This window comes from Macaca fascicularis, chromosome 19, assembly GCF_037993035.2.
Source record: "Macaca fascicularis isolate 582-1 chromosome 19, T2T-MFA8v1.1".
Classification (NCBI taxonomy): domain Eukaryota; kingdom Metazoa; phylum Chordata; class Mammalia; order Primates; family Cercopithecidae; genus Macaca; species Macaca fascicularis.
The window spans coordinates 16408262-16419705 of record NC_088393.1 but is presented as its reverse complement, the minus strand read 5'-3'; the positions used below and the strand labels follow the sequence as shown (position 1 = coordinate 16419705).

Genomic DNA, 11444 nt, shown 5'->3' with positions numbered 1-11444 from the left:
TGTTTTTTGTAGACGGGGTCTCACTATGGTGCCTATGCTGGTCTGCTTTTCTTTATATGTGCAACTCAGAAAGCCTTAGCCAAGCAGTCCTTCCTAACTCAGGCAACAGAGATGATCTTCCCTGCTCTTATCTCTTAAACTCCTACTCATTCTTCACAGCTGGCTCAGGCAGGGTAGGGGATAAGGAAGGCCAGGAGTTTTTGAGTGACCGAGGCTGAGTGCTCTTGCCTGCAATGAGATTGTAATATCCTTGTATCATGAAGTCACAGTATAAAGCAAATAGATAACCTCGTCTACATTCTTGGCTCGGTTATTTTCCTTTTCCATCCCTTTAACATCTGTTGAACCAAGATGCTCTGTGTACTCCCACACATTCTAAAATTCACACAAATTGTAGTTTATGTAAAAATTTATTCGACCAAAATGTAGAAAAAGTGATACTATTACATATGATACAGTTGCAAGAATCTAAAGAAAAGTGTGGATTTGATTCCATTGCACAATTTGCTAGTGTATTTCCTGGGTAGTGTGGTGCTGAATAAATAGGAGTGGGGTGGTGGGGTGGGTAAGGGATTCAGATAAGCCAGACACAGGGTGATTTTTAGTCGGAATTGTAAACTTTACTCGGCCCCCACACACTGCTGGGGAATGTGGAATGTTCCAGCTCTGAGATGTTAACTGAGAAAAGAGAAGTCAAACAAAGCCGATACGTGCAGCCCTGTCTACAGAATCCTTCATTATCCAGTTTAATCAGGAGTTTCTTGGTGTTTTATTAACTTGGTCCCAAAGAAGGAATTCAAGTCCTAGATAAGTAAATCTTCAATTTGCTATTCCCTGAAGTATGGAAATGAAGTTGGGCCAATTTTTAACCTCTGCTGCCAGAGAGGCCCTTTCTGCTAATAGATAGAAACGCTTTGGCTCAACTTATGAATGACTTGTAGTCTTTTGGATATGGCTGACCTGAATTGGACTGAACTCCACCATATTCCGGCTGAGTGGGTCATTACTGGAATGAGACATTTGCTCTTCAGAGAACAACTTTATTTTTATTTTATTTTTTTTCTTGAGATGGAGTCTCACTCTGTTGACCAGGCTGGAGTGCAGTGGTGCGATCTCGGCTCACTGCAACCTCCACTTCCTGGGTTCAAGTGATCCTCCTGCCTCAGCCTCCCGAGTAGATGAGACTACAGGCAGGTGTCACCATAATTTTTGTATTTTTAGTAGAGACAGGGTTTCGCCATGTTGGCTGGGCTGGTCTCGAACTCCTGACCTCAAGTGATCTGGCCTCCCAAAGTGTTGGGATTACAGGCGAAAGCCACCGCGCCCGGCCAGAGAACTTTAGAATGAAGGCGATACACAAAAGAACATCACATCAAGGATCTATTAATTACCATCTATTAATTACTATATGTGGGTAATTATGACTATTACCCAGGCATTCTACGTTGATTGCTTAAGAGGATGTTTGTTCTGCATGGTGGAGTGTGGAGAAGGGCCAGGATTCTTAGGTTAATCTATCTGTGGTTTATGACTTCCCACAATAGCCACCCCCGGCCCCCACCAGCCCTTTTATTGGCTCTGGATGGAAAATCCCTACCCGTGTGATGGTCCCTATAGTTTGACCAACGGTTGACCCAAAAGGTTATGCTCTTCAGTGTTTTAAGTATATCCACGACTAGACATTGGGGTCTGTGGTCTTCAAAGCGTGGGGCTGCCTATTCTCCCAGGAACCAAGTGGCTTCTGTCTTAAGAAAGTATGCTTACTAGGAAATACCCTGCCTACCTTAGGAATAAATGCAACTCAAGGAAGAAATAAGAGAGCTGAAAAAGCTGGTGCCATTTGAAAATAAAAAAGGGAAGGAATGAGATTTAACTGGTGCGCAAAGCTTCTCCAATACAAAATATTTGGTCATGTAATTCATAATCTGCTTGACATTTCCAGCAAAGCGAAGATGGCAATAACAAAAGGAACTTCACACAAGAGAAAAGAAAGACCCACGGAGCTCCGGAGTTTCTGTTGGAACAAGACTCTTCTGTTTTGCTTATATACAGTTAAGTTCGTTTAGTGTCTGATCCAGTGTCTGATGTAAGCCCACGTTCTCTTCTTTGGCCTGGGCAAGTTTCTCTGGTGAGGGTTAAGAGCAGGGGGAAAGATAAATTAATAAGCATCTTTGTTAAATGAAAGAAAAAAAAAGATTTCTTTTTTTTTTTTTTCTTCTTGAGACAGGGTCTCACTCTGTCACCCAGGCTGGAGTGCAGTGGCATGATCTTGGCTCACTGCAACCTCTGCCTCCCAGGCTCAAGCAATTCTCCTGCCTCAGCCTCCCGAGTAGCTGGGATTACACGCGCGCGCCACCACCACCCGGTTAATTTTTGTGTTTTTAGTAGAGATGGGGTTTCACCATGTTAGCCAGGCTGGTCTCGAACTCCTGACCTCAAAGTGATCCACCCACCTCAGCCTCCTAAAGGGCTGGGATTACAGGTATGAGCCACCATGCCCAGCACCCCCCAAAAAATTTCTAAACCTGAAACTGCCAGGGTGAAAGTCGCAACAGAGAAAGTACTTTTTTTTTTTTTTTTTTTTTTTGAGACAGGGTCTCACTCTGTTGTCCAGGCTGAAGTGCAGTGGCATAATCACGAATCACCGACCGCAGCCTTGACCTCCCTGGGCTCAGGTGATCCTTCCACCTCAGTCTCCCGTGTAGCTGGGGACTGCAGGTGCGTGCCACCAGCTGGTCAATTTTTGCATTTTTTTCTAGAGACAGGGTCTCACCATGTTACCCAGGCTGGTCTCGAGGTCCTGGGCTCAAGGAATCCATCCACTCAGCCTCCCAAAGTGCTGGGATTACAGGTGGGTTATAGCCACCATGCCTGTCCAGTACTTTGTATTTTTAATTACAGCAGAACATCACAGAATACGAAGGAACAAGCACCAAATTTGGGAGTCACAGTTGTAAGATAAAATGCAGGGTGCCCAGTTAAATTGAATTTCAGATAAACCACAAATAATATTTTAGTGTAAGTATATCCCAAATGTTGCATGAGATGTACTTATGCATGAGATATGATTAAAAAATTATTCATTGCTGGTTGGGCACAGTGGCTCACGCCTGTAATCCCAGCACTTTGGGAGGCTGAGGCGGGTGGATCACGAGGTCAGGAGATCAAGACCATCCTGGCTAACATCGTGAAATCCCATCTCTACTAAAAATACAAAAAAAATTAGCCAGGCATGGTGGTGGGCACCTGTAGTCCCAGCTACTCGGGAGGCTGAGGCAGGAGAATGGTGTGAACCCGGGAGGCAGAGCTTGCAGTGAGCCGAGATCATGCCACTGAACTCCAGCCTGGGAGACAGAGCGAGACTCCGTCCCAGTAAAAAAAAAAAAAAAAAAGATTATTCATTGCTTTTCTGAAATTCAGATTTAAGTTGGTGTCCTGTATTTTTCCTTGTGAACTCTGGTAACCCTAAGTCAGAATACCTGGACTTAAGCCCCAGTTGTATCACTGAAGTAAGCATCTAACCCTCCTAGATCTGTTTTCCCCATCTGTCAAATGGGGGTAACGATATCAATGTGTGGTGTGGGGGTAATGATGAGGAATAAACGAGGAATACTTCAGAACCTATGACGTGCTACATGAAGAAAAGATTTCAGTCCTACATATGGCTTAATATAAATTTCCACCCAAGTGCTAATTAAGTAGCCCCTGAGCCTTTGGTAGTTACATCTAATCCTGTAACCCATCTTTCCTTGGGAGCTGCTGGGAATGGCTGTTTAAATTACATGCGTAATTGTGTAACTGTCTATGTATCCAGAGGAATGGAGACAAACCCCAGGTAAATGCGGTATGATTGAAATTTAAGCCATTCTACAGGCATGTTATTAAGTGTGTGAGCTGATTAAACAATTTAAAAAAGAAAGGGAGAGGGAAAAAAGATGGCATTTAGAGTTATGCGTGACAGAGCACGAGAGAGAACTTAGTTTGCAATAAGTGATGGCTGATAAGGGACAAGGTCAAGACTCATTAAAATGCTGGGGGAAAGCAAAATGCCTCACAAAATGTGATACGATCAGCCTGGAAATTTACAGAAAGAAAAAATGACTGCAGAAGATGGCAGCCTTTCTTATTTATTTATTTATAAACAGGGTCTTGCTCTGTTGCCCAGGCTGGAGTACAGTGGCATGATCATAGCTCACTGAAGCCTTGACCTCCTGGGCTCAAGTGATCCTCCTACCTTAACCTCCCAAGTAGCTGGGACTACAAGGGCGTGCCACTATACCCAGTCAATTCTTGTATTTTTAGTAGAGATGGGCCCGGGTAGTTTTTGCATGTTGCCCAAGCTGGTCTCACGCAATCCACCCACCTCGGCCTCCCAAAGTGCTGGGATTACTGGCATGAGCCACCACGGATCACCTGATACAAGGAGTTTGAGACCAGCCTGGCCAACATGGCGGAACGCCATCTCTACTAAAAATACAAAAAATTAGCTGGGTGTGGTGGTGCACACCTGTAATCCCAGCTACTTGGGAGGCTGACGCAGGAGAATCACTTGAACCCGGGAGGCGGAGGTTGCAGTGAGCCAAGATTGCGCCACTGCACTCCAGCCTGGGCGACAGAGTGGGACTCCATCACACACACACACACACACACACACACACACACACGTCAAGTGACTATGACCTGGACTCCATCACACACACACACACACACACACACACACACACACACACACAGTCAAGTGACTATGAGACTATGACCTGGGATGATTCCATCAGACAGATCAGTGACCTGGGTCTATCCAGTCTGGGTGAGTAGAAGTTAATTGAATGCTGACTATGTTGTCATGAGCCAGTTTCTCCATTATCTCATTTAATCCTCATAACACAGATATCACCTTTATTTTGTGGAAAAGCTAAGCAGCTTGTTCACGTTGGCATGGTTAAAGCAGCAGAGCGAGGCTTTAAAACCCTGGTCTCTTTATTTTCTCTCTCTTTAGTTAAAAAAACTTTTAAAATAAAATATTATTATGAATAATTTTAGAGACAGGGTTCTTGCCATGTTGCCCAGGTTGGTCTCAAACTCCCGAGCTCAAGTGATCCGTCTGCCTTGGCCTTCCAAAGTGCTGGGATTACAGGTGTGAGCCACTGCACCGGGCCTTAAACCCTGGTCTCTTGACTACAAATCCTGACTTTGCTTCATCTTGTCACTTGGATGCTCTAGCATCTATTTTGTTATTAGGTCTGAGATAAAATGACTTTCCCTGAAAGTGTTAACTGCCCTTGAGAATCATTGACAAGGCTCACAGACTATCAACAGATAGTGTAGACCTCCATAGCACTAATCTCTTTTTTTTTTTGTTTGAGGCGGCGTCTCGCTCTGTCACCCAGGCTGGAGTACAGTGGCGCAATCTCGGCTCACTGCAACCTCCGCCTCCCAGGTTCAAGCGATTGATTCTCCCACCTCGGCCTCCCGAGTAGCTGGGATTACAGGCCCCCACGACCACGCCCGGCTAGTTTTTGCATTTTTAGTAGACACAGGGTTTTACCATGTTGACCAGGTTGGTCCCGAACTCCTGACCTCAAGTGACCCGCCCGCCTTGGCCTCCCAAAGTGTTGGGATTATAGGCGTGAGCCACCGCGCCTGGCCATAGCATTAATCTCTGAAATTCCACTTAGGTGCTTAGTTAGGTAGACTAACTGGATAGACAGGCTGCATAGCTACTTTAAAGGGTGGAGTTCAGAAATGTCTGGAAAAATTCCAGGGACAAATACACAGACTCCAAACAAAAACCAGCCCCCTACACAGTCTGTAATCTTTCCAAGGGCATATATATGGCAGTGTGTGAGGGGAATGGTTTTTGCAGAAGTTCAGGATGGATGGTAGTCAGGAGCAGTGAGAGGCTGAGGGTGGAAAGGTGTAGGTAGTTTAGGGGAGGTGCATTTTGGAGGAGTGAATGAATAGAGAGAGTAATGGGGTCAGAGCTTCCCGCCTGTACAAAAAAAAAAAAAAAAATAGGATGAGGAATAACAACGGATACTGAAAATTCAGGATCTAGTTGGAGATTTTCATGCTATTCCCAGGTTCAAGGGGTAGTCTGGAAGATGTGGCCTGGACATCTAAATGTCAATTATCTGTGATAATTTGAGGTGGTAGTGGTGGTAGGATGCAGGCGAGAACTGGATGGACTATTTGAAATTTGGATCATCTTTGATAAATTGCTGTGTTTTCGATCATTAGAAAAGCATAGCCTGGGTCAGGCGCAGTAGCTCAAGCCTGTAATCCCAACACTTTGGGAGGCCCGGGTGGGTGAATCACCTGAGGTCAGGGATTCGAAACCAGCCTGGCCAACATGGTGAAACCCCGTCTCTACCAAAAATACAAAATTAGCCAGGCGTGGTGGCGCATGCCTGTAATCCCAGCTACTTGGGAGGCTGAGGAAGGAGAATCACTTGAACCCAGGAGGCGGAGGTTGCAGTGAGCAGAGATGGTGCCACTACACTCTAGCCTGGGCAACAAGGGTGAAACCCCCGTCTCAAAAAAAAAAAAAAAAAGCAAAGCATAGCCTGGGCCAGGCGCAGTGGCTCACACCTGTAATCCTAGCACTTTGGGAAGCTGAGATGGGTGGATCAGCTGAGGCCAGGAGTTTGAGACCAGCCTAGCCAACATGGTGAAACACCATCTCTACTGAAAGTACAAAACTTAGCTGAGTGTGGTGGTGTGCGACTGTAATCCCAGCTACTCGGGACGCTGAGACATGAGAATCACTTGAACCCAGGAGGCGGAGGTTGCAGTGAGCCAAGATGGCGCCATTGCACTCCAGCATGGGCAACAGAGTAAGACACTGTCTCAAAAAAAAAAAAGCGTGACCTTGTTTTCTCCATAACCCTCACGTAGGAAAAAGTATGACCTTTTAATACCCACAGGTCAACCTTAAGAACTATTCTAAACTAAAGCAAGGTTCCTGTTATAACTCACTCAAATATGAAGGAAGATTGATGTTAGTGTCTCAGGCAGTTTTGGAATTCGGGAAAGAATTCTAAATTCACTTCTTCTGATGTCACAACACTTTCCCTGTTCATGGGAGGCCTGTTCCCTCCTTGTGCAGTCAGTTTTCCAAGGGCAGGGCGTGGAGGTGAACTTCCTCCCAGGACTGGGAGCTAGATGAACAGTGAAGAACAAAGCTACGGGAAGCTCCAGTAACTACCCTCACAGTGTAACACAGAGAAAAGACACAAGAAAAGGAGGAAATGGAGATCAAAATGTCATTGCCGCTATTTGAATCTGTAGCTCAAGCCCCATTCAAGGGAAGCCTCATTTTCGACACAGCCTTGTTTGTTTTTTCCAAATCCCTTTTGACTCTTAAGCTGCCTAAGCGGTTTATAAGGATGAGTCTCCATTCACAACAATTTCTATTTAAGGAAAAGTCACTGGGGCTGGGCGCGGTGGCTCATGCCTGTAATTGCAGCACACTGGGAGGGGGAGGTGGGCAGATTGCCTGAGCCCAGGAGTTCGAGACCAGCCTGGGCAACATAGCGAGACCTTCCCGCTTCTACAAAAAAGTACAGGCCGGGCGCGGTGGTTCAAGCCTGTAATCCCAGCACTTTGGGAGGCCGAGGCGGGTGGATCACAAGGTCAGGAGATCGAGACCATCCTGGCTAACATGGTGAAACCCCGTCTCTACTAAAAATACAAAAAACTAGCCGGGCGTGGTGGCGGGCGCCTGTAGTCCCAGCTACTCGGAGGCTGAGGCGGGAGAATGGCGTGAACCCGGGAGGCGGAGCTTGCAGTGAGCCGAGATCGCGCCACTGCACTCCAGCCTGGGCGACACAGCGAGACTCCGTCTCAAAAAAAAAAAAAAAAAAGTACAAAAATTAGCCTTGTGTGGTGGTGCACACCTGTAGTCCCAGCTACTTGGGAGGTCGAGGTGGGAGGATAGCTTTAGCCCTATAGGTGGAGGTTGCAGTGAACTATGGTGGTGCCACTGCACTCCAGCCTGGGTGACAAAGCGAGACCCTGTCTCGAAACAAAAAAAACAAAACCAAACAAAAAAACTACTGGCATGCAGATACTGTTAGCTAACAGCGGTATCTGAGAACACATGCCTAGCTCGCTTTTGTTTTCACGTCTTCAGAAAAGCATCCTGTAGGCATAATTTTCTTTTTGTAATAAGCTTTTCATTTGTGAGTGAGAGAGGCTGACCACCCACTTTTTGTTTCAGGCTATGGTTAAGGGCACACAGCTACAGCTCAAAGGCGGCAAGTGGAGAAAATAAGAATGAGGGGGCGTGAAGAGGAGGACTGCCCGTCTTTATTTCGGTCGTAGAGTCACAGACACATCAGAAGAAGGCTCTGACGTTTAAACCAGGAGGCAGGCCCCCGGAGCTCCTAGCCACCGGAGCTCCTAGAAGCCCACAGGGGCATAGGAGGCACCACGTGAGAAGGACAGAGGGCAGCGACCTGGCTGCCTCTCAGAGAGAGGTCATGTCGTTGAGAGCGTGGTCCAGTTCCTCGCTGATAGCTTTGTACTTGAGCTTCTGAGCGTATAACTCATCTAGAGGGCGGAGGTCCCCGGGGAGACAGTTCAGAAGAAGAAGTACAGGGGACAGAAGGCAAGGGTCGGAATGGAGTGCCACAGATGAACCGCAGGAGGAAGAAAAAAAAAATGTGAGCGAACAAAGCACAGACTAGGAGAAAGTCGTGTTCCATGTGAAACAGATGAAGAAAACCAAAGATGTATGGAGTGATTTCTAAGTGGTTTGAGGTTCTGCAGGGGGATTAGCCACAATGAAGCTTCAAAACAGTGGTAACCAGAAGTGATGGAGCTTCCCCCCACTAGTCCCCATCCCCCAGTTTATTTCGGATTTCCAATGACGTCACCCTGTCCAAAGGTCGTATTTTGGAATGGGGCATTTTCCCTTATATGGGAACCTCACTTCCCCAAAAAAACATTGGAACACATGGTCTGAAGAATGTGTCCTTTCTGGGTGGGATGAGCAGTTTGGAAGATTCCATTTGAACCCCGAGATTCTGGAATTTCTGTGACCGAATGTTAAACATTGGAACTCTTGAAGAAATTCTGGGAGATGTAGGCCCCAGACTTGCATTAGAGTCTTTATTGCAGTTCCTATATTTCCCATATTTCTGTTGTTTTTTTTTTCTTTTTAAATACTGTGACAAGCTTTGAGCTCCTTGGGACAGAGCTGCAAAAATGCAAGGCATGTAAAAAAAAAAAATGCAAGGCATCTATCAGAAATGAGCAAACAGAAGGAAATTGTGAAGATTTTTCTTTTTTTTTTTTGAGACGGAGTCTGGCTCTGTCGCCCAGGCTGGAGTGCAGTGGCGCGACCTTGGCTCACTGCAACCTCCGCCTCCCAGGTTCAAGTGATTCTCCCTGCCTCAGCCTACCCAGTAGCTGGGATTACAGGCGCCTGCCACCACGCCCAGCTAATATTTTATATTTTTGATAGAATGTTGGCCACGTTAGTCTCAAACTCCTGATCTCAAGTGATCCGCCCACCTCGGCCTCCCAAAGTGCTGGGATTACAGACTTGAGCCACTGCGCCCGGCCTGAGAGTTTTTATTGATTATTAATCTTTTTTTAATTAGAGAGAGCCATACTTGTTTCTCTGTACTTGCTCATGGGACTAAGCAGAGATATTTTACCTCCTGAAAGTGGCAATTCAATGAGCCAGGCGTGGCGGCACGTGCCTGTAGTCCCAGCTACCCGGGAGGCTGAGGCAGGAGAATTGCTTGAACCCAGGAGGCCGAGGTTGCAGTGAGCCGAGATGGCGCCACTGCACTCCATCCAGCCTGGGCGACAGAGCCAGACTCCGTCTCAAGAAAAAAAAAAAAAAAAAAAAGTGGCAATTCAAGCCTTGAATGATTTGCATTATCCTATTCTAGAGTTCCAAGACATCCAGATATGACATCACTACACACTTTACTTTCCTAAGGCAAACAAGGCCCAACCCAACCCCTCCACAAACATTCCCCAACTGTCTGTGGATGTGTCCCAGAGTGGGAGGCAGGGCAGGGCAAACATTTAGATGGTAACCTCATACCTTCCAGGTCATCAATTGTCTTTTCCAGTTTTGCAACCGTTCTCTCTGCAAATTCAGCACGGGTCTCAGCCTAGGTAAGAAGAAAGGAGTTACTATCATGGCTTCATGACCAGCCCCAGAAGAAACCAGAGCTCGCTGGGAGCAACCACACTCACCTCTTTCAGTTTGTCAGACAGAAGTTTAATTTCTTCTTCATATTTGTCCTCCTTTTCAGAATACTGTGGGAAAAACCAAAACACCGCTTTAAGAAAAGGAGGGCCCGGCCGGGCATGTTGGCTTATGCCTGGATTCCCAGCACTTTGGGAGCCTGAGGCTGGTGGATCACAAGGTCAGGAGTTCAAGACCAGCCTGGCCAACATGGCGAAACCCTGTCTTTACTAAAAATACAAAAATTAGCTGGGTGTGGTGGTGGACGCCTGTCATCCCAGCTACTCGGGAGGCTAAGGCATGAGAATTGCTTAAACCTAGGAAGTGGAGGCTGTAGTGAGCCCATATGGTGCCACTGCACTCCAGCCTGGACGACAGAGCGAGACTCCATCTCAAAAAGAAAAAAAAAAAAAAAAAAGAGGTAGGCAGAGTAGAGGCAGGCACCTTTCCCCAGCAGAAGAAGTATGTATGAAATGCGGAGAATGTGGGGGAGAGTCCTCTAGGATGGTATTGATCAGAGGGCCTGAACTGATAACTCGAGATAAAAAGTATGGCGAAAAAAGGGAGATAACTGGAAATCTGTGTTACTCAAAGCCCCCTCTGTATTTCTTTTTTTTTTTTTTTTTTTTTTTTTTTGAGACGGAGTCTCGCTCTGTCGCCCAGGCTGGAGTGCAGTGGCGCGATCTCGGCTCACTGCAAGCTCCGCCTCCCGGGTTCACGCCATTCTCCTGCCTCAGCCTCCCGAGTAGCTGGGACTACAGGCGCCCACAACCGCGCCCGGCTAATTTTTTGTATTTTTAGTAGAGACGGGGTTTCACCGTGTTAGCCAGGATGGTCTCGATCTCCTGACCTTGTGATCCGCCTGCCTCGGCCTCCCAAAGTGCTGGGATTACAGGCGTGAGCCACCGCGCCCGGCCCCCTCTGTATTTCTAACCCCGTTCTCCACCACCTTCCCTAGGGTGACAGGCACTCTCTGATCATCATCTGTGGACTCCTGAGTCCCAGTCCCTGTCCATGAATGCGCCCCTTAGCACGGAATGTTCCCCTCCCCATGACGACCTATCAGAAATTATACTTTTCTTTTTTTCAGACAGTCTTGCTCTGTCACTCAGGCTGGAGTGCAGTGGTACGATCTCGGCTCACTGTGACTTGCAACTTCCACCTCTTCCAGCCTGGGCTCAAGCAATTCCCCTGACTCAGCCTCCCAAGTAGCTGGGCTACAGGCACCCACCACCAT

At 46.9% G+C, this 11444-nt stretch overlaps 1 protein-coding gene across 14 annotated transcripts in view; it reads right to left on the bottom strand.

Annotated features, from left to right (window-relative positions):
• Window positions 1-391: 391 nt before the first annotated feature.
• TPM4 (tropomyosin 4) overlaps window positions 392-11444 on the bottom strand; it is a 36493-nt gene continuing 25440 nt past the window's right edge. For 8 of the 14 annotated variants that reach the window (XR_012428511.1, XR_012428509.1, XR_012428513.1 and 5 more), the window contains 3 exons: window positions 10216-10278; window positions 10061-10130; window positions 392-2125 (listed from right to left, as the gene is read on the bottom strand). Coding sequence is in view for 8 of the 14 variants with exons in the window: in XM_065534841.2 (XP_065390913.1) it covers window positions 2043-2125; window positions 10061-10130; window positions 10216-10278 (216 nt within the window). In the remaining 6 variants the exon portion in view is untranslated. Of the gene's footprint in view, window positions 2126-8285; window positions 8551-10060; window positions 10131-10215; window positions 10279-11444 lie in introns of those variants that run through there. The other 6 variants (XR_012428512.1, XR_012428510.1, XR_012428514.1 and 3 more) reach the window with 1 other exon arrangement.